Source organism: Kryptolebias marmoratus, linkage group LG8 (assembly GCF_001649575.2).
Source record: "Kryptolebias marmoratus isolate JLee-2015 linkage group LG8, ASM164957v2, whole genome shotgun sequence".
Classification (NCBI taxonomy): domain Eukaryota; kingdom Metazoa; phylum Chordata; class Actinopteri; order Cyprinodontiformes; family Rivulidae; genus Kryptolebias; species Kryptolebias marmoratus.
In genome coordinates, this window is record NC_051437.1 from 22225143 (window position 1) to 22248856 (window position 23714).

The 23714-nt window shown below is 36.6% G+C and overlaps 1 protein-coding gene across 1 annotated transcript in view; it reads left to right on the top strand.

Annotated features, from left to right (window-relative positions):
* Positions 1-23714, top strand: part of sema3bl (sema domain, immunoglobulin domain (Ig), short basic domain, secreted, (semaphorin) 3bl) — a 53328-nt gene that overhangs the window by 18055 nt on the left and 11559 nt on the right. Inside the window, exons 2-7 of the mRNA XM_017417789.3 lie at positions 853-1013; positions 6283-6342; positions 14199-14318; positions 19853-19943; positions 22045-22161; positions 22345-22487. Coding sequence (XP_017273278.1) covers positions 853-1013; positions 6283-6342; positions 14199-14318; positions 19853-19943; positions 22045-22161; positions 22345-22487 — 692 coding nt within the window. The remainder of the gene's footprint in view (positions 1-852; positions 1014-6282; positions 6343-14198; positions 14319-19852; positions 19944-22044; positions 22162-22344; positions 22488-23714) is intronic.

The following is a 23714-nucleotide window of genomic DNA, read 5'->3' on the forward strand; positions in this document are numbered from 1 at the left end:
AAAACCGAAAGAGAAAGCAGGAGAGGCAGATTTAAATAATGTTTGTGTAAAGAGTTGAAGTTGTGCGAGTCTGAAAGGCTGGGAAGCAGTGGACTTGTGGTTATATTTATGTTCTGGTCTACGTATGTGTGTGTGTGTGTGTGTGTGTGTGTGTGTATAGAGATTACAAGGAGACACCCTGTGTCTCTATGAACTTAAATTCAACCCGATCTCCAAAACACCCACGGAGCCTTTGTTTCAGCCTTTTGACTCTGAAGATGCTGCCAGATCGCTGATGTTACTTTGTGATGTTTAGTAATTTGAAACATTGTTCATTTTTCTTACATTTTATTTTTACTCATTCATATCGAGTCAGTATCAGACTTTTAATTTGTCATGTTGTTTCTCTAAGTATTGCAAGAAGGATATGTTCACAGAAAAAAAAACGGGTACATGCGTGTTTGGGAACAAAACCAATGTCCTATCAGGGAATCCAGGAAGCAGCTGGAATCTCCTGACATTCATGAGTTCTCAAAGATGAAAGAATCCATCTTGATTGTCTCCAAGCTGTTACGGGTGAAGCAAAACGCTCACAACAATCATCTGTCTGTACTGGTTGCTACAGGCATTTTTTTAGGTACAAAGGATATTGGTAATTGTGGCTCTTATTATCTGACTGTTTCAGTTTGTCTGCCTTTCGTGACAACTCAGAGAAAAATGCTTGTAGCAAACAGCAAAAACAGCATGAAAAAATGCTAAATTTCCTTCAAAAAACACACAAAATGTAAAATATAGTGTATTCTCTCAGTGAGCCATACTGAAAGAAATGATTCTGAAATTCACTGTTTACTGTTTTCCCCTGTCTTTCTGCAGACCTGCTGTCCACCAACAGGTCATCCATCTTCAGTGGTTATGATGGCCAGCTCTCTCTTAGCGCTGTCTTTCTGGATGAGTACCGCGATCGACTCTTTCTGGGAGGGAAAGATGTCCTGTACTCTCTCATGTTGAGTCCTGTCAGCAGTGAATCTAAAGAGGTGAGGTTTTAGCACACAACAAATGATTCAAGTAATAAATCAATACCTTGTGTTTTCTTGTAAAGATTGATGTACAGTCAAAGATTAGGTAATGCATTGCATATTTTTTTATTGCATATTTATTTAAGTTACTGATATAGTGCATGTGGTCAGTGATAATGATAAATGATAATATATGACTAATGAAACAATGAAGATTTTCTTTATTTCCAGAAATGTTCCTTTGCAAAACATCTGTTTAAGTTTATTCTGCTATAAATCATGCATAAATAGGGAGTGGGGGCCAAACTTTCACAGATGCCTCACGTAATGTTGCTGCTATTGCATCATGGGTGAAACCTGGAAAATGTTAAATAAAATTTGATAAATGATCAGTTTTCTGACAAACATCAAAGGATGACATGATCACACATGTGCTACACTGCACTTACCCATCATACAGTACAAAGTATCTTTTCATTACTGATTTTTGCTCTTTAAACAATGGCCTCACACCTGAACTATGTAAAATTTTATGTCTCTTTCTTTGCCAAACTACATCTACAAATACCTGTGAGATTGAACATACTCAGATTTTTAAATTTTACATTCCCCTGAGTCTAATCAGTGCATCGTTGATGCTTGTGAAATACAGAGATACTGCTATCATATTAAAAACAAAAAACATGAGAAAGACAGCATTGTCAAGGGGTGTAGTGGAACAAAAATCTGAGGTGCTGGCACAGAGGCAGACTCTTTAATTAAAATAAAGAGCTGACGAAGCAGCAAAAGTTACAACACGAAAACTAAGAGAACAGGAAGTGTAACGAGCCAGCAGAAAACTGATGAGGAACAAGAACCAGTGACCAAAATATGACAAATGAATGATTGAAGGTGTAAGTATGCAGGGAGGGGGGATTACAGAGTGAGTGCAGGTGAGGCTAATGAGAAGATGGACAGGTGGGAATAATTAATCAAAAGGCAAGGTTGACTGACAGAAACAGTAGTCAGTGACACAGGGGAGAGACAGATGAACATGCTGAAAACAAGAAAATATCCAAATTAAAACACAAAGAAAACCATGGCTGAAATTAAAACAAATAACAAACATAAACCTAACCAACAAATCAACCCCCCCTCCCTCCAAAGGTTCATGACAAGTACTACTCTGACTTTTACTCAGAAATGGAGTTCAACAAACCACAGGAAAAAAAGGTAAAATAATTTAACAGGAAATCCTATATTACATGAGTAATGTTTGCTCCACCATGCAAGCAAGAAGAAAACATTCAAACCTCACACAAGAAGACCCAGACCAGGATTCAAACCAGAGACCTTCTTGCTGCAAAGTGAAGCAACCACTACTCCACTGTACAGTTATATGCAGAGGAACAGAAAGTGTGATTCATAGGTTTGAAATACACAAGCTGCTACTAAAGTCGAGATTTTCTCATAATAAGAAAAACCCAACCTGAAAATCATTATAAAGCTGCATCTGTTGAAACAAACTTAGTTTGCATCACATAGTGCAATGTGAGTTGAGATGGTTTTTTTTTTCTACTAGCCTGAAAGAAAATGTTACTGAAGCAGAGCAAAGCTGAATAACATATATTTTTTTTGTAGTATCTTAATTCAGCCAGGCCACATACAGCATAGTAACAACAATAGAACATTTTGTCTCACATTAAAATGTAATCCACATTTAATGCAATTTATTCCGTGAAACAGTAGATGAGTTTTGCTATGATTTGTGGACTTAGTGAGGCATTAAACCTTTAACTTGTATTTTATGAGATTTCAATTAACTTTTGTTGAAAGGCTTTTGTCATCAGGGAAATAAGGGAGTTTAAATTAGATTAGGTTTTCATTTCACTAGCTTGGATTTCCAGAATGGTTTATGAAAAAATGTGCCGCACAGACATGTTCATACTGTAATTTACTGTGTACTGTATGAATGCACTCTGTGTTCCAATCAACTGGTTTGTACTTAACAAAAACAACTGTCTAAAACTGATACCCCCAGTGTGGTCCAGCAAGGGGCAGAAAGGAACAGATGTATGTGAGCAAATGAATGAATGAATGAATGGATAGATGGATAGAATGATGGATAAAGCTGAAGATCCTTTTGATTTTAGTTAAGATGTGTTTAAAATAACAATTTATTACAATATGTTCAGTTGAAATATTGTTTGCAATACTTTTTTTTTACTGTTCACATCTTTACTGGTATTTTACTCAAATAATGTAAAAATTAAAACTACAAAAATAGAATCAACATAAGAATGACACAACCTTTAATCTGTTTTAATGCTCTGATTCTTCAGCTCAAATGATCTCCATCTGGCATAAAAAACCAAGTTGGTCATCATTTGTACTAAAAATTCAGTTGAATAAAAATCATTTGACACAGATTGAGTTCAAGCAGTGTGATTTAGTTCAGTTTCCCCGCCCATTTAAAGTTAAGTATTCCCTTCACATCACTTGTTTAGCTCAATATATTTTCCCTTCTTTCTCCATGCTAATATAAACACATTTAAATGGCATTTAAAACGTTTGGTCTTTGATTATTGTAGCATAAATCAAATGTTTTTTTATGCTTTTCAGAGTGGAAATGGGATTAGCTGTTGCAGACGTTTCACGTTTCTTCACGTTCAGACAACTCGTTTGTTTTGCTCAGGGTTTTGGTTACCTCCGCTGAGCTGCGTGAGCTGTGCTACTTTGGTGATTGTGGAGATGGAGCCTGGCCTAGCTTACTTAGAACACCCGAGTAATCCCTTTTGGCCTGAAAAGAATACAGTGTTAGAAGTGCTGTGTTGATGAACGCTGAGCGTGTGTTGAAATGTTCTGTTTTTCTCTGGTGGAACACATTTTTTATTCTTTGAGTGAGTTTTAATGGTCTTAGTGTTTCAGTCCAATTTTTGAATCAAGCAGTTCTACCAAATCTGGATCTTACAGTGTTCATACACCAAACTGAAAACAAGTTGATTGTTTGGGGGTATTTTTGTTATTTATATTAAAGTAAAGCTTAATGTTTTTTGTTTAACTCTTCTCAGATTTTGTGCTATTTTAAGTGCAAATGAATTTCATCAAACCTCCGGTAATTGTAATCTCTCAACTGGTGTTTTGCACAACAGTTCAAAGTATAATTTGTGATCCATTTGATCTATTTTGATTTTTATTTGATGACTTTTGTTTCCTTGTGATTTTGGCTGACTGATAAAGTATTGTTTCTGCATCTTCTGTTCCTTCAAAATGCCCTATTTATTTACAGATGCAGATCAGTGTCAAAGGACAGTTTTTGTTTGTGAGTGTTTGATTCTCATCTTGAAAAGAATGCAGATTAAAAAGTTGCTGTTTTAAGTTTGAGTATCAAAGAAAACTAGAAATCAAACATCACATTTATGAAGTGGGGTCACTGTTTGAATGAAATAATTTTATCAAAGGCTTAAACAAAAATAGAAGGTGGAAGTTTGCCACTGAGATTCTAAAGTAGGAATTTTGGACAATAGAAACAAATAGCAAAACATTATTTAAGATTTCTGTAAGCCAGGTATAAGGGAGGCCTGATTGAACAGTATATCAGTCTCAGTAAAGCATGTGAAGTCAGTGAAAATGCATTGAAGCAAGGTCTGCATCACACCAAACTATGTTTCTATAGCTACAATATGAGCTGTACTCCCATGCATATGCTGCTATACACATGCTGAGTACAATCAGCCAAAGTGATGCAAGTCTGGACCATTTAAGTCTGGTGACTTATGAAGCACTTTAGTGAGCAGACCTTCCTTCATGATTTATTTCATTTTAACTTGCTACTCCATCTTCCTGGAATAAACTGCAGCAAGAACTCAAATTGTCCAGTTTGATCCCCCAGAGACATTTTAAATACATTTTAAAGAGAATGGAAAAATCATCTTTTCAGATCTGTTCTTGTTTTAGGCTTTGTTTAAACTCGAACCCTTTTAAATGTCAGTATAAGGTTTTATGATTATTGTGTTGTTATTTTTATGTAACGGATGTTCTGTGTTATGGGTCTGTCTTGTAAATGAGACTACCTGTCTCACTGAGATTACTGTCTAAATAAAGGTAAATAAATACATTTGTTTTCCCCCGCTGGTTGGCTTTTTATCCCTGTTAGCCAAAACAAAGACAGTTTCCTGTTTGACCAGACAAAGATTTATTGTCTGAACAAAACAACTGTTTTATACTGATAAAAAGTCAACATTTCTTCCCTCTTTAGAGACAGTTACATTTATTTTGGATTCACAGAAAACAGTGTGAGACGAGCCTTAATGTCTTAGGTCAAATTTTGAATTCATGCTTATCTGAGATCCAACAGATTTTCCCACGTAATTAGGAATGGGATAGAATGGGAGGAAGATTTTGTGACATTCCAGATCAGACAGTCTTGGAACCTCTACTGTGAGAACTTCATTACGAAAGTTAAAGAAAGTGTTATCATAAAATACTAAACATTTTCTTTTTAAAAGCCCGTGGTCTTGGGAAAACAGCCTGAGGGCAGTTTGTTTTACCACATTTCCTCTGCTTATCTGTGACTAAAGATCTGGTTTCATTTCTTGGAACAAAAATGAAGATTTAGAATGTCTTTATAGACCGAGGGACAATCGGATATCTAATGTTGACTGAAAATCCTGATGGGGTTTTAATGCAGCAAAAACAGTTTGCTTCAAATTAACCCCAAACTCCAAAGGATAGGTAAAACTAAGCAACAAAAATTAATGATGATTGTGGGGATTATAGCATTACATCACTGTACAATACCTTTTTTCTTTTAATTTATTCTGAAGCAAGATATGTTTTAGGGCCTGCAAAAGTGCTTCATTTTACTGCCCGTTTCATAAACTCAGTTAGCAAAAAAAGTGATCATTAGTGACAACTTCTCGAGTTAAAGAGCGAGACAGTACATCTGTTTCTACAAGGTTTTAGCTTTTAACAAGCAGAAGTTCACTTGTATAAACTCTTTTACTGCTTGTAAAAAGGGTTTTGTTTTAAAGCCTTTGTTTCATCATGTACATATGATCTGCTATGGTCAGTTTGCTTCCATTTTCTGCAAAGTCAAACATTTCTGAAATAGAAGTCACATTTAACATTCACCTCACTCACCAAGGCTGATAGTTATGTTTGTACTGTGCACCACAAATTTATGTGGCTTCCTTGAAGCAATTACATTTGGCAATACGGCTGAGTATGGCATCTCTTTTACATAATAACATAGTTATGAGACAATTATTCATCAAACTCTTTTACCTCTTTGTGCCTTTGTTCATAGATCTACTGGCCCCCGTTACCCGGCAACAGAGAAGACTGCATCCAGACAGGGAAAGAACAGGTAAACAGTTGAATTATTCTTGATTTTTCTAGTTTATCCGTTTTAGATGTTCCCTGTCTTGTCTTTTAACATCTCACTGCCTTCAGGTTTCCATTCGTCAAGGATTACATGGCTACTATCTTGATTTTCCTGAATACATCTGTCCTACCTTGGACTCTGTAACCAGCTCTGTTGGTAATTTCCTGCTTGCCTGCTGAGTTTTTAATTTACTCCACTTCCTGTCCTTTCTCTATACCGGCTGGATACTCATGTCTGCCTTTTAAAATCTCATTGTTTCTTCCCAAAATCTGAACTTTGACAACACAATGATGCCAAGAATAATGGAAAAAAAGCCTTGAATTTTCATAACTGAAATGGCTCAGCTGAAGATTTTTTTAAACCAAATTCTTGCACAAGAATAACTATATCCATGACAACGACTTGCCATATTGGGGAAGGATCCTGGCACCTCACCAGGTGAATCCTGTCAATTGCTCTACTTAGGGTTCTCTTTTAATATGTTTGCTTGAACTTATATGCCATATTATTAAATTTCTATTAGTGTGATTTAAAAAATACTCACATGCTCCTGGCAGGGAGCAGTCCCCAACTGCCATGTGTAAAGAAACGAGCAGAGGATTTCTTGAGCTAAGGTCAGAGTTTAGAGAATAGGAATGAGGAAGTATTACTGTTGTTATCGATAAAAACATAATTGATCATAATGTATCGGAAAAGGTAAAATACAATATACCACAAAGTTAAAAACAAATAAAAATTGAATACAGAAATGTCCTCTATGAGATAAGTCAAGCTGTGATACGTGGTCTTGGTTCTTGTCTCACGTGATTGTGTGTGTGAGATTAAACAACATACCTAAGATTCTAAAGGGAGGAACTTGAATAAACAGAGATACGATGAAAGTTTAACATTTTACTAACTTTATCTTGTAGGGATGCTTTCAGAATCAGACTTTGAGTGCCCCAGAACTGTGAGTACAGTAAATCTGTGGACGGTAAACAAGATACTTTTTAAAATTTACTGTAATGTTGTGCTGAGATGCTGACTTTAGTTTCCTACCCTACTTTAGCTCAGTTGGTTCATTAATCAATAGTTGACAACAGACAGAGCAGAGCTGCAGTAGATCTACTTTATTGGTCATTTTAACTATAAATTATGACCTTAAAGGAGTTGAATACCTTTATCTCCTAATGGAAGTTTAAAAACTTAAACTGAAATAGGGGCAACAGGAAAGGGAAGTACAGTAAGTGAAGATTTGAGGTGAACTACAGGACATCTGTATTAGGCAGTTCCTGAGTTGTTATGTATCTCTGGATTGTTTTGTACCTTATATTAGGATGTGTACTGTCCTAGAATAAACATTCATTTATTTTATTTTTTACAGTGTTGTGTAGAATACATAAACTTGGTTTAACTATTGATTAATTCACACAGTGAATACACATTGCACAAGTTTTTAAAACACTGGGATTTTTGCACCGTTTCTGTGCTAACAGCAGGACGTCTGACAGCCATCCCATCTGGAACAGGTTAGTCATTGTATGTTTCTGTGAGTATACTACTATATGTTATACGTGTTTGAAGTGGCAGGTGTGTCCAGGGTGTCTTATATCAGTTTTATTAAGTGTTTCCTATGTGCTGCACACTGGTCTCACACGGGGCGAGATGTGTGCTGTGTTGTATCATCTGCAGCTGAGCAAAGGTACAAAACATCATTAGCCAGGTCTCAGGTTGAGGGTAAATTATCATCCTTGCAGAAAAGGAGACAATGGTATCTGCCTGTTTCGGTGTGAAACAGATTGACATGTTTGTCTGCCTTTATTAAGCTGCATTTCTTCACATATTTTGTTTTCTGTAAGGCTTTTGGTGTCAAATTTTGTGGCATTTACAAGGGAAGAGACTCATGAGACTGCAACACTTGGCCGCATGTTTTACATCTCACATGTTTGCTGTGCACGTCTGTTTACCACAGACACAAAGGAGGTAGAGGTTAAAAGGTGACAGGTGTCCATGTTGTTTCTATTTACTATTGTGCTTGTGCATGGTGCTGTAGTTAGACATTTGGAGACTCAAATGAGACAAAAATACAACAAGGATACAGTTCCACATAAACCAAACTTTAGTTTTAATAGTAACATGATGGCGTTTCCTCCTGGAGTCCCACTCTTGGAGCTCCCTCGGTCATTATTCACAGCTCAGACAAATAAATACCAAGCAGGAGGTGAAGGCATTCAGTGATTCTAAGTAAACTTGCACAGTCTTGCTCTACATAGCTGTTACATTTTTCTGCTTCATTTATTTGCATGTTCCACTTGGAATAAGATCTGCTCAAAGGGCCTCTGGGAGAGCTGTTCATCTGTATTTTGGATAGTAAAAAACTGGTTGCAAAATAATGTTCGAAATGTTCAGTTTTTAAGTGAATGTATTCATTCTAGAATTTTGGCTTTATTATTGCAAGTTAACAGCCTTTTCTGCAACTTTGTCAATTTGGATAAACAAAGTCATCACTTTGTTTTTTATCCTTTGTGATATTTGTTTAAAATTATGCCATAATTAACCATAATATGATTGATTTGGGTGAATTCTGTAGAAATACTGTGCCAGTTGAAACAATTTTAGAATGCACAATATTAATCTACAGCCATTAAAATGTTTGCTGTGTGTCAACGTGTGCATCTCTCTGTTTAAAAAAGTTTGCACTGAAAACTGAAAAGTCTGTAAAGGTTTCAAATAAAAAGCAATGCTCAACTGCAATCCAGCATTAATAATGGATTCAAATTTGCAGCAGCTGTTCTGTAATGCCCTGTACTGTTAAGATGAATATATTAAAAAAAATGTTGGTAAAGCTTTGTTCCAGCTCTTGGGTCTGCCAGAAAGTGTCTTTTTTGCAAAAATAAGGTTTTGTCTGTTACATGGTGGGAAAATGAAGAAAAATTCTCTCATCTTCTCTGGCAAGATTTTCTTGCCATGACTGAATGTTTTCTGTGATCTCTGGAAATCAGTCAAGAAATCTGCCTCATCGGAGGATCACACAGCTGCAGAGACCAAAGACTTGAAAGGACCAGTTCATTTAGCTGTCCAGGTCTTCCTATTAACATTAAAAAAATACTTTATCCCTATTCATCTTTTGCTGTTTGTACTGAAAACAATTTTGTGTTAAACATTGCCTCTCCCAAACAAGTTTAATGCTCATAAAACATGCATGACTGCCAAAAATTCTAGTGCATTTCTTTAGTTTCATGCTAGTTGGACAGTTCCATCTGGCCCAAGGTTATTTAACTTGGTATTGACTGCCAAAGTAAAAATTGTTAAAGCTGCAGGGACTTTGACTGTCAAGGTCCTAATGTTTAATAAAGTCCTTTTGGTTGATAAAATATAACATTACTGTACATAAAAGTAGTTTTGTGGGCTAAAATAACTCTAGGCACACAATGCAGTATGACCTGTCAATATTATAATATATGAATGTTAGATGGAGGTAGTAGTTGTGTTTTTTTGTAAAAACCTTTAAATTCCCAGATAATCTGAAAAGGATGGACCTAAAATGCAGACACAGGATCAGAAGGCAGGTAAAATCCATAGGATTATGAAATGAACTAAAACCAAACTGGCAGGCAGAAAAATGTGGATCTAGCAAATGACACCAAGAAGCACTAGTATACTGGAAAGGGTGAATTTGTTTGGCAGACTAAACTACTAGTCGGTAGTTTTAAGCAACGTATTTGTATACTCCTAATTAATTTACTTCCAATCATGTATCTTGCTCAGTAACCTTGTGCATGTATCTGTTATATTCACCACATAAACTGAGTGAACTCTGCACTTCTACACTTCTGAGTTCTGCCTTTTGTGTTCTTCAACATTACATTATTAATTAATATTAACAAAAATCCATTTTGACATTTAAAAATTGATTCAGAGTATACCATGATTACAATGTGATGCATCTAAAATTTGATATTACCCCCCACCCATGTTTTTATAGTTAAACTTGTGGTTCTGCACCAGCTTTCTGAACTTAGTCACCTAACCTTTTGGTCTTTCTTGATGTGAGTTTTTAACCAGTTGCAAACTATAGATTAGGAAAAATTACTTTTCTTTGGCACATTGACCTGTTTGTGAACCTTTGGGCTATTAGTAAAAATCACAGTACTTTCTTGTTTAATGCACTTAAATTAATATATTATGGGGGAAATCAGTTGTAACTTGCAAAGGTCTTTAGAGGCTTCCTGGGGTCTTGGCACTGTTCCTATTTGTTTATAGCAATTAATCACTTCTTTAAAATAATAATAATGAAATGGTAAAAATGCAACACTGTACAGGTCAAAACTCTATGACTGAGAAAATGCAAAGTATGTGGGAAATTTCATATCTTTAACTGACTGTATTCATTACTGTGGTCGGTCAATCTTTTTAAAAAATCAAAGTTGAATAAAAGGAACATTGCAAGTCTTTGTTTTCAGCAGCTTTCCCTGACCCTAGCTATTTGTGCTGCAATTTTCAGTCCTGGCTAGAATACTCCCTTAGATCCCTGAGTGCTTTGGTAATCAAACCACTTCATTTTCTGCTAAACCACCTTCTGCTGCCACTTAATCTCACATAGACCACACAGAATTGCAAAACCCAAAATCCCACATTGGGAAAGTGCAGGCATATTTTATCTTTTCAACATTTCATTCCACATTTTAGTCTCCAAGGCAACACAGGTTTCTAAGACTGGAACTGAAACACAAGAGAGGCATATTTCTACACAATCTGGGTCAATTCAGCTCCATTGAACATTGCGCTTCCTCCTGAAAACGGAGGCAAAAAATACAATCCACCCTTCTGAGTTTTTCAGTTGGCCAGAGATAAAAATCTGCGGCTGTTTTTTTGATGGCAGCACAGCAGACAAAACCTTCAAAATTGTAACAGATTTTCTCTATAATCAGCATTTTTTTGCTTGCTGAATAAATACAACCTCAAATCAGATAGTGTGATAGAAAATGCAAAATATAATAAATAAATAAACAAGCTAATTGTACCACTTTCTCAATTAAAGACAATATGAACCCTGTATTTTTCATGTTTTGTCTTGTCAGAGTCATTTATTTTTATCAGATTAATTAAATTAATTTATTTAAACCTGTTCCTACATTTAAAACGTGATATTGTAACAGTAAAGCTTGGAGCACTTTGTAATGTTGCTGTTTCACCTCATATTTAAATATTCTGGCATTCAGGATACCAAGCAACACATTTTAGGTGTTACTGTGTCTTATTTGTTTTTCAAACAAATCCTGACATATAATTTTCTGTTGTGTACAGGTGAGGACTGCAGGCAGGTTTGTTCATTCTCACCATGATTCCCTTTAATAATCTGTGCAACGGGCTGTTTTGCATAGTCTTGTTATGAATTTGCTGGACTTTTCTGGAATAGCTGTTTCAAAGCCAACAATAGCTGCTTCAAGGTCTCAGTGTAGTTTTTGCATTAATGCTGTCATCACATAAATGTCTTGCCAAAAACACTCAAAATGATCTTTATTTATTGTTTGGTGCATTCAGCATCCATTAAAAAATCTGGAATATTGATTCCACTGACCTGAGTTCAGATTACTGAGTACCAGTTCATTTCAGGGGCTACAGAGTTCAGAGAACTCAATTCTTCCTTTGGAAAGGGTTAACTGAAGGCTTGTCTTTGTGCAGTAAAGTTGAGTGACATTTGTGAAAACAAGTACATATTGTAGTGCTTAAAAAATAATTCCTTACGCATGTGCTTAACGTTCTTAATCCCCTGCTCATGCACCTAAATCATCAGTGATGAAAGACAGCTCTTGATGCAGGGCTGTCTGAGGGACTGGAAATCACAGCTGTCCACCTCGGGCCTGCAATTATACACAAGGTGGTTTTGCAGATTTCTTGAAATTGTTTCCTGATATTGTTTTTCAAGGAAAATGAGTTAGGAGAGGTGCCTTCACTGTATGCTGCAGAATTGTCATGTAGAATACATATCTGATTAGATTCAGATACCTGGTCAAATTGCTCTTCTTACTGCCACAGGACTCCATCTCCAGCAGAGACTGGCACCCTGGAGTGCAAGGATGTTTTTGATAAGCATTGTGACATAAAAAAAGCTTCTACTCATAATGTTTATAGCAGATACATTCTGCTGCTTAGAAATGCCCCAATCACTGGGACCTTTGCTCGACATTTAAGTTTATTTATGTTCATCTTCGCTCCTGCAAGCCTTGGTCTTTCGTCAGTAATGCTTTCATATCAAATCAGGATTACAATACCCTATTAACTTAATCAGTTTGAAATACTACAACTAATATTATTAATAAAATTATAAATTGTGTTTAAAAAGTGGCAGGCCTTAAGTTGTGGAGTGAAAGTACATGTGCAACACCAGACCAACATGAAATATGCTGGATTCATGCTGCCTGTAATAAAATAAAAGTCGGAGTTCATATGTTTTTTTTTTTTTAAATTGCAAAGTTTTATGATTTAGGCAAAATATTTTTATATAAGTGCGTCACTGGCCTAGCTCTATTTGGTGAAAACATGCGTCACGTAGGAGCAATAAAATGATGTAAACTGTGTCTCCAAGCTCAGTAAAATGGTTTACATCAGGTCTGAGGTGTCGCCAAAGCACTCGAGGTGATGATCAACAATGGCTTAAGAGCTGACAGCAACTTTGAGAAGGAAAGGGCCCACACACACAAAACCAGATCCATCCACTGGTGAAACTCCAAAACTGGCTAATGTGTACATGAGGGAATCAAAATACTGACAGCAGGCAACATACAAATGTGATAAAAACTGAAGCAACAAGCCAATAGTCTTCAAACTATTTCAGTTAGTTTGTTTCAATCAGTATTTGCCAACAGACTTGCATGTTTTCCTAAAGAATTACTGGAGAACCATTACTTGTAAACACAAACCCAACTTAAATCTTAAACATATCTTCACTGAAAAATGATATGATTTCTTTTAAGGTGAGCTGATTTTTTTTTTCTAGTAGTATTTGTGCTTGTATAAGTTTGACCTGGTTAAGTTCAGGGAATGACACCCAGTTGATCAAGTTCATCTGGGCAGGCAGTTTTTGTCAGCTGCTGTTTTTGCAGAAAGGAAAAAGGAAGTAGTCGTGTTCCCTGCTTCCTTTGGATCAATGTGTACAACACAAATGTCATGACACTTGTTTCCTTATTTATCTCTTCTTTTGTGCTCGTTCCTCTTCTTCTGTCTAGACTTTTTGTCTTGGTCCTGTTCAGTCTCTGTTTCACTTATTCAGATTATGACTGTATGTTTTGAAGTTGCGTCAGCGTCTTTCGTATTTTTGATTTGGCATGTCTGTCCTTTGAATTAATTTAATCGGTGTATATATATTTATATTTAAATGTCATAAAAGTTTCCTGGTTATGTTCCTTTAATCAGAGAGCAGTGGAGTTTGTTTTACATCAGCGTGCTTGTGGCTGACATCCAAGCTTTAAAGATACAAGTACTGTTAGGAGGGACTTTCACATCTCTACTAATAATACTCTTTTGGGGTTTATTGCAACATCTGCTATCAATAATCATTATTATCCAGTATTTTGGTTCCCTTTAGTACCATGAAACTCTGCTTATGTGCATTTAGGTGATACTTACTGTAATTTGATTTATTTTGGGGGCTTTCTATAAATTGTCATGTGTTTTTGTGCATAACAAAGAATTCCCTCATCCTCCACATGGGCAGAAGATTCCTGTTGTTTACGTACTGTAAACATTTACTGATTTACCTATCAGTACTTAAAACATTGTCCTCTTTGACATGCTTAATTAAAACCTATTGACAGTGTTTTAAAAACTGTATGCCTGTGTTTATTTCTATGTTGCAGACAGAGTGTGCCAACTTTGTTCGTCTTCTGCAGCCTTACAACCGCACCCACCTGCTGGCTTGTGGCACTGGTGCTTTCCAGCCCATGTGTGCCTTCATCTATGTGGGCCACAGAGGAGAGGTAAGGTGATAATCCGTGGGTTTTGAGGCTTTGGTTGTAAAAATTTGGAGTTCTGTGTTTGCGCATATTAGCCATTGAACTTTGTACATGCATAAAATACCAAGGAATTTTTTTATGCATGTAATCAGTTACAAAGCATGTTTCAACACATGTATACTGATCTGCAATATCAATATATTTGTTAAAAATATAAATGCGTGACTTGTAGAAGACAAAGCTTTACGTGGACTGTGTTTTTTGTTTTTAGAAACTTCAACTGTTAGTTGTTGTGAGGACAGAAAAAATTATAATTTTCTCAAAAGGTTCAGTTTTTTTTAATTATTGCGTCATGTGGCAAAAGCTACAGCGCATTTTGAAGCTTTTGGTGCCTTTAGTATTGTAGCTCCCTATAAAATATAACAAGAAAAAAAATGAAAATGAGGTGAGGCGTTTCAAACAAATGTGCAGTTGCTTATTTGTCTAGCAGTAACTGAACATCTTGTTTTTGAATACACATTAAAAAAAGAACAAACTGTCATGGCCTTGAAATGGCAGCAGTTGTGCTCTGCACTTGTTTTGGGATTCGATAAAAGACCTATGAATAGATGTACGTAGGACATTGGCCTGTTCTGTTTAATCCACTGCCCAGACTGGCTGGGGATTTTTTTTTTCTTAAGAGGCTGCTTACCCTCACTATACATCTTTTCAGCTGCACAGGCTGGCTCTCCTCACACTTATTCAGCTCAGTGGAACCCTCTGCAGAGTCTCACACTTGTAGCCATTTGAAGTACAAGAACCCATGAATGGGACCATTAAGACCAAACTCAAAAGTTTCTGTTTCAAGGCAGTTTTTTAGGCCATTGCTGTCCTGCCTGGCTCAGCAGGAGGGGGTCAAAATCTGCATTCAGAAAGGGGCAAGCAGATATTGGCAGAGTTGTGTGAAGGAAACCAGTGTAATAAAAGAATGCTAATCATTTAAGAATGTGTGTAGTGACTTGTGTACATAAGCAAAGGGAGCTACACTCCAGCATTTATAACTTTTTCTCACGTCTTTTAGGTGGTTATCAATATGTGGGTTCTTTGTTTTCTGTCATTTTCTGTTCTCCTCTCACTGTCATGTCTTTTTGTTTTGTGGGTATCATCAAATGCCATATAAATTAACTATAGGTATACAAACAAATTCAGCAGAATCCTATAAAACTGAAAAGTGCATTTTTTAACAGAGCTGATTTACAATCAGATTGAACTACTCAGATGAAGAACTACTGATCAAGACCACTTTTAAAGATAACAAGAATGTCTGGCTTTTTGGAAGCAAGTATAAAAAATAACAAAAGGGTAGTTTAAAACTTTTGCACAGCATGTATGAGTCTGTATGAGATGACTCGATCAGGTTATGTCAGTGTCTGTCAGTAGTTCTGCTGACTTCACTGACAATAAGACACCAGCTGCTGTGTGTGTGTGTGTGTTTCTGTGTGTGCTAAAGTCATTCCGACTGTGAGCGTGTCCTCTCAGGTAGTCGGAGTCTGCTTGACAAAACAGCACCAAAGGGAGTCTGTCCATTTATCTAACCAATTGTTAACTGCTGGAGAACACATCACCGCCTGTTTGCGTGACCTCTCTCAGGAACCGGGGCTCCGAGGCCCTCGAACTGGACTCTGGGTGGGATGACCTTTAACCCAAAAGGTGTTTTATCTCCGTTAGGGGCAGACGTACACATACTGTTTCTATCTCTCTCACACCACCCTAATGTTATATTGTTGTTCAAATGTCCAGAAAGTTTTACACAAAAACAAAAACATTTGGTTCATTCGCTAACAAACAGTTTGAAGAAAAAAAAAGCCTCTTTGTGAAACATTGTTTTGCCATAAAGAATTGAATGTGCTGTTCCTGTTTTCCGTTGCGTAATGAGACTTGAGTTTCATGAAACTGATGTTGTGTGGTATCTTATTGAAGAAACATGTCTTTAGTTAAGAAAATAAATATTTTGTGTAAAACCAATGTTTCACATAATTATCATCATATGGTGTTCATCTTGACCCCCCACCCCCCTCCACATAAAGCCACAGCCTGTTTCTTTTGTCAGCGTAGCCTCCCTCTGTCTCTCTAAACCACAACCCCACACTCACAAACGAACATGAGCCGGAGTCCCTGCGGTGAGAGACACAACGGTCTGAGCAGCGTCATACATGTGAAAATAAACCTCCGTGGTACAGTGACGACATGAGGAGGACGAGACCACACGCACATACACAAACACACAGTCAAGCAAAACAAATGACACCAAATTGAACATATAAACATGCAGAGATGCAGGCAGAAACACACACAAACACGATGAGAGACATGCGCATTCAAACATAAACATTAAGAAACAAGGTGTGTGTCAAAGTACTCACACAGAAGTAGATGCAAAGAAATACCTTCAACTCTTTTTAGACTAAAATAATCTTGTGGTAAAAAAATTAAGTAGCCGTTTTAGTCAGAGCCTTCACAAAAAAAGTCATGCAATATAGCATGATGTCACGCTGAGAGTATATGTTGTGAATGACTCTCAGCTACTACCATATCAAATTTTAGCTCAATATCTGTAAAACTAAAAAAGTTATATTCATTTTATTGTTTGCAAATTTTAATTTGATTACTTTAAACTGGATTGATTTCAAAAGTTATTGAGATGTACAACTACATCCAATTACTTTTTGAAAGTTTAATTAAAATTTGTCCTCTGGTTCATGAGATTTGTTAATCAACAGTTTTATAGTGTTGTTTTCTTTTTTTGTAATGCCAGAATGTGTTAGTAATTCATGGCTGTATGTACATTTGTATAAACTATTCTAGTTTCAGTGAGCTATTAGCACAAAGTGAATAAAAAAGAGAAAAATTCATTGACTGCTGATTTAGTTTTTCCTTTGATTTTTCTATTCTTCTGAGATCAAACGTTAAATTATTAATACATTTAAACATAACGAATTTGTAAAGTGAAGACTCTTTACACATAAATTGACACAAATTCACGTGTGTCTATCATGACTGTCTTGGTGGTTCTGCAGTGGGGGTCCAGTGTGTTGTTTGGCAGGGCTCAGTGTAAAATGTTTCCCTCTCTGTATCACAGAACTCGTGCATATTTGTTTTGACAGACTTAGGCCCTGGTGACTCCCCTCATCAAATGAGCCACACAGTTTTTCTGGAACATAATAAGAAAACACACACAGACACACATAAACACATTAGGGAAACCGCATTGTCTTTTGCTTACATCATATGCACAAATTAACATTAAAAAACAAAATCTGGAGAGAAAAAAAGAATAGAAATCAATTTCTGTTCAGGGTGTAGCCCGCCTCTCGCACAGTGACTGCTGGAGATAGGCACCAGCTCCCCATGACCTGGAAAGGAGAAGAGGGTAAAGAAAAAAAGTGTTGGATGGATGGAAAAAAAACAAAAAATCTTCAGAACTTATTCCAATGGAGGACTGGGTGACACTTGCATCAAAAGCAGATTTCAGAATTTCAGAATAAGTTTGTCCTTTATCCTGTTAAGTTCTATGAAGTGTGAGTTTGGGTTGAAGCAGTGTGTGTACTGGAGGGCCGAACATGTTCCCTCCACAACCTGAAAAAGCCATTCAAATCTCTTGATGAACGTTCAGAAAGCTACATGTGGACTGAATGAAAAAAGTTAACTGTCTTTGCTTATTTCCTGAGGTCTGGCGCTGTGTAATTCCGCTCTGTATGTAGTCTCCTTGTTCATGTCACTCAGCACGTATTGCACAAGTGTGTGATTGTCCCATGTTTCTAACAGTATTTTTAAGCAGCAGACTTCAATGTCATCATCTCCCCTTGTGATCTCTGCTCAGTAAAGGACTCGCCCACCTTGTAACAATACTCCATTGTCTATCAGAGGAACTGGGACAGAGAAACAGAGTTCACTCTGAGGCCACTTTAATTTGTAATATGGACTTTTAAAAAAATCAAATTCAAAGTTTCACTGTTGGTCATGTCATTTCCCATTCCTCCTTTCATCCTGAAAGTAGACTTTGTTTGATCCCACCCATTCGTCTCTGGCGCAGACAGACTGGTACGTTGGTGGCACTGAAGCGAAAGAAGAAAGACTAAAACAAAGGGTCTTTTATCCAAAGTGGCCCTCTTCTGACCTAACAAGTCACACAACCCAAGGATGTGGGAAACATTCATCAACTGAATTTGACAAGCTGATGAAAGTATTTTTACTCTTACTTTTTCTTTTTTAGTGCTGAAGTCATAACAGAAGATGTGAGTCCTGATTTACTATCACCGTGCTTGATGTAAAGTCCAGTTTGCTAATAAAAAGTTACTGTTTGTATTTTGCACCCGGCCCAGTTGTATTTGTGTTTATCGGCATTTTCCCTTCAGAAGATTTTCATCATGAACTGATTTACAAAATGTTATGCTTTATAGTTTAGTGCAGATTGTACCATCAATTCTAGCCTTAAAAAAGCTTTGTATACATTTTGCCTGATTTGAATGTGAGGATTGTTGTGAGGAGAAGGCACCAATGAGACAAAACACTTGTTTGTGTGCGTACCTGGTTTGTGTTACTTTTTTATGAGCTTTTTGGGTAAACTCACCTACTTTGTCAGGACCGGTAGTCCTTCTGGATACCAAAGCCTGGTCCTAATACAGTGAAAGCTCATTTATTGGGTCAAAGGTTAGGCTTAGGGGTAAAGTGTGAATGAAGCTTAGGTTAGGTTTATGGTTCAGCATGTACTGGTAATGGTTAAGTTTAGGGCAAGGGTCAGGGTTAGGAATGGAAGTTAATACAAAGTCCTAATAAAGATAGAAATCCAGACTTGTGTATGTTTGTGTGTCCTAATGCTTCGGTCTTGGGCTTTCAGAGTTTAAATGAGTTTAATTAGTCTGTGAAAGCATAATAAAATCTGCAACTGTCAGCATTCTATTTTTGTTGAAAAGTCTAAACTTTAAATGCAGTTTTAATTTGATAGTAGTGGTACTTGTTTTTTTTTTGTTGTTGTTTTTTTTGTTTTTTATTAGCCGTCTGGCTTCTCTGCATCCAGACTCTGGAAGCTGAGTGAGAAACTTGTCTGAACTCTGGCAGCTTCGATTGTCCCAATTTTCCTGTTATCGCAGACACAACTTTTGTTCTCAGACAGGAGAGAGATCAGTGACAGGACAAGTAAATTTGAAAAAAAGTGAAAATTAAAAAAAAAACAAGATTGCCTTTATTTCTGTGAATAAGAGGCAAAATGCAGACCTTCCAGTTAGTGTAATTACAATAACAGCTTTAGGTGGATTTACTTCACAGCCTTACCTGTTGACCTTTGCTAAGAAAGATAATCAGAATCAGGTGCTGCAGTGGGCTGACCCTGTTTGTAGAGCTGAAAAGAAATTCTTGGAAGAACTGATGGAAAAAAAAAAAAAAGATTCTGCAATTAATTTCCGCTCTGTAATCTGAATCACATGAAGCAAGCATTTCTGGAGAAGCATAAAACATCACACCCTCCTGAGAGACCACCTGCTGGAATCGGCTACATGTAACTTTGACTTTTTTTTTCTCAGCATGTGTTCACAATGGATCCAACAAATGTGGAGAATGGACGAGGAAAGGTTCCGCACGACCCCAACTTCCCGTTTGCCAGCACCTTCAACGGTATGTTCGTTTTGTTTTCTTCACCAGTTCTTGAGTTGTTTATGAAGCTAATTTGGCAAAACTAATTATTTCATGTACTTTCACCTCTTTTAAATAGATCTTTAATGCCATTTAAATTGATAACAGCTTTACTAACAGCAGCTTGGAAAACCTCCTTTGGGTGTGGCACACACTTACTCTTTAAACCCGTGCTCAAAAGGTTCTGGGTGTTTCTTTCTAAGTGTCATTAGGTATTTATTGTAGGTTGTGAAACTACTAAGATTTATTCTGGTGACAGACAATCCTGGGACCTTTTTAAAGGTGGAGGCTTGGATAGTGTGTATATACAGTACATCCCATCCTCTCTCCACATCTAGGTGATTCCAGCTTTGAGAATCCTCCCACAGTGCTTTGTGTTTGGCAGGACAACTTTACATTTAGAGCCAAGTATTTAGCAGTTTGGAGCTCAGCTGTGATATACAGTGGCCACATGGATACAGAGCTGTTTGAGTTCAGTGCAAAAACAGTGACAGATATGGAGAGCTCCACACAGACATTGATGAGGTGAACTGTAAATGCTGGAAGAAGACGGCGATGTGTTTAAGGTGTGTCACTTTAGTCCAAAATGCTAACTCAGCAAATTTCTTGGCCTCCACTGTGTCAACAGAGATGAAAACACGGATCAAATTCAAACTCGTGTTATGGGATTTTATTGGCTTACTGTATCTGATCACTGGCTTGTTTAAGGCTTTTCGACATGAGAGGTCAAAACTGTAAAAAACAATTTGGATTTTTTTTTCTCTTTTATATAAATTGTTTTCTTTTTTTCTTTCATAAAATAGGTCATTCTTGGAAAAACAAATTACAGTAATTAAGGAACAGAAATATTAAAAAGGTAAAGCTTTAAGCAAAACATTTTGGCTCTGTATGATAAACATAAAATGGAAAAGAGCAAAAATAAAAAGTAAAACTTTATTAAAGTTCTCTTCTTTAATGCTCAACCTAAACTATGTTTTCTTTTAGGGGTTTTCTTCCAAAAATCAACACGAAGCTCAACTCCCCAGGTTCTGTCAGCACTCATTACATTGTCTATCTGTTTACATTATATTTCTTGGGAGATAACATCATACATGAGTCCAAGTTGACTGTGTGTGTGTTTACAATATGAAGAAAGATTAGTGTGTAAGATCCTGATATTGTTACTGCTGCCAAAAAAAGGACTGGGTGTGATTTTTATTCATGGTGTCGCAGGAGAGCAATCTGTGATCAAATTCATTTTCAACAATGGCTGAAAAAATTAAAACCAGCTGAGAGTCAAGAACAAATTTACTGTGAAAAACTATTTATTTTAATTATTAGATGACGAGAAAACACATAAACACAAGTTTTTTTTATTATTATTTTTATTTATTGGTATTTTCCAAGTCAATGGAGACAGCTGTCTTATCTGACAAATAACTCTAATGTTAATAAATCACATAACCAAAGTGCCAGAGGAAAATTTTAATGTTCTGTTTCCACTTGCAGGAATTTTCTTAGTTCTGGAAAGTGAATGTTTGTTCACTGTTGGTGTGGATAGTACTCTGTGAAGAATGTTTCACTTTCAAAATGCTCACAGCTCCCTCAATATGTTCAGATTTGTTTAATTTCTTCTTTCCTGCCCTTCCGCATTGGCCAAAACCACATGTTCATGTCATCTACAATTTCCTTAAACTTCGACTCTGCATAATATTTAAATTTTACCCAGGCTGTTCTTGTTTATTGCTGCTGTTCTTGAGAAGAAAGTAAGTGAGACCCAGACCATCCAGATGGTAGCTCGGGTATTGTAATGCAATGTGAGGGACTATTCTATCTCATCAGAAAGTGACAGATTGAAGGCCTATAAGAGAATGGAGAGAGTTTTTATCAGTACAACTGTGAAAACATGCAGATCTGTTAGAGGAGAGAATGACCTCAATCACAACTGCATTACAAAATGTAAAGTTACATCATGACTCACTTTCATTTGCTGTCTTTCAGCTTTTTTAACAATATCTGTTCTACTTATCAAAAGTTTTAGAGATTAAAATGAATTTTAATGCAAATATTTTACTGTATTACTTCTGTCTCTGTCTGTTTACAGGGGGAGAGCTGTATACAGGACTGACAGCAGATTTCCTTGGAAGAGACTCGGTAATCATCAGGAGCATGGGAGGTCGCACCACCATGAGGACAGAGACTGACCAGAAACTACTTCATGGTACTTCATCTTTTTTTTTTTTTAACAAATCTGGCAAATCCAGTTCATTATAAATGAAACTTTGCATAGTCTTTTGTTTGTTTGAGTTTATTGTAATAGTTAAATTTTGAAAAGGAAAAAAAAAATTCTGTTGGTAGCTCTCTTCTGCAACATTTCCCATCCTTCCATTTACCCCCCTCTCAGACCCCAGGTTTCTTGCTGCTCACCTAATCCCGGACAACGATGACAGGGACAATGACAAAGTGTATTTCTTCTTCACTGAGAAGGCCTCAGAGGCAGGGGACAGGGAGGAGGCCATACATGCACGAGTTGGACGAGTGTGTGCGGTGAGATACTTTATAAGTTTTTGTATTGTTAATACAGTAAATGATCAATTTCCAAGGTGCTTAAATCAAATTAGCCTTGCTTTAACCTTTCAGTTGTTTTCTGTAGCAGTTGTTTGAACTCTCTTGGGATTTTCTTATGAAAAACCACAATGAGCCCGTGATTAGATTTAGTTCTCATATTTCATGGGTAACTTTGTCAGGCAGGAGATAATGTGTTAAACTGTTAATCCATTTAATGTGACACCTGCAAGCTCTCTTGTTGAAAAGACAACTCTCTTATAGAGTAATGTATTTACATTTTCCCAAAGGACTGTAGAGGTATCGTATTCTGAATGAGATAAATCCCTTTTCCTCTCAAACTGCAAGCAGCTGTCAAATTTTCCAACCTGAATGTTCAACGGCTTAAGCTCTGTAACATTCTTTCACGCATTGATAGGTTCTGTAAACCATATGTGTGCTGTGAGAACTACACACAAATGGTATGCATAAAAGAGTACACATACAGACGTACTTACAAATACTGATAGGCACAGCTGCAAGGTTAAAGATTGGTGGATTGTGCCAAAATGTTTCGGATTAACTCTTAAGGAAAAAAAAACAAGTTACATTTTCCAATTTATACATCTCCAGATCTGCTCCTCTTTTTTTCTTTCTATCATTACCCCCCCTCACTGTTTTTGGATTGAGAAACGTGGTGGTCAATTTTGTTTTTGTCTTTATTCCAGCTCAGTGTTTAGCTTTAAATTGAGGGTCAGCTTACACATTTACTGGGTAGAGTTTGATCTGGGGGCCAGAGGTAATCAAACACCTAATTGCTAATGTTAGGATGTATTAAATACATGATCCAAAGCTGCAGATGTTAGCAGTTACTCAAGTTTCTTTTTGTACTCTGGCAGTTCTGTGCTACATCCCTGAGGGTTTTGTTTTTAATCTCAGGTCTCGTATTTAGCCTGTAAAAGGACCGTTCAATTGGTCCAAGTTAACAAAACTCATATATCAACTCCTTTAAAATGTTATCAAACACCTTTTCTGCATGAGAAAAATTACTTTCTTACTTTAAAGTATTTAAACTGGGATGAATGTTGAAAAAGCTAAAGTTCTGCTCTGTTTAGATTTACAGATGGGAGCTGAAACATTAGCTAAAGTTAGAGTTCTCCTAAGTCCAATATGCTGAAATATCAAACTGTGGGTTTGGAAATAAATACCCAGCTGTGTTTATTAGATTGT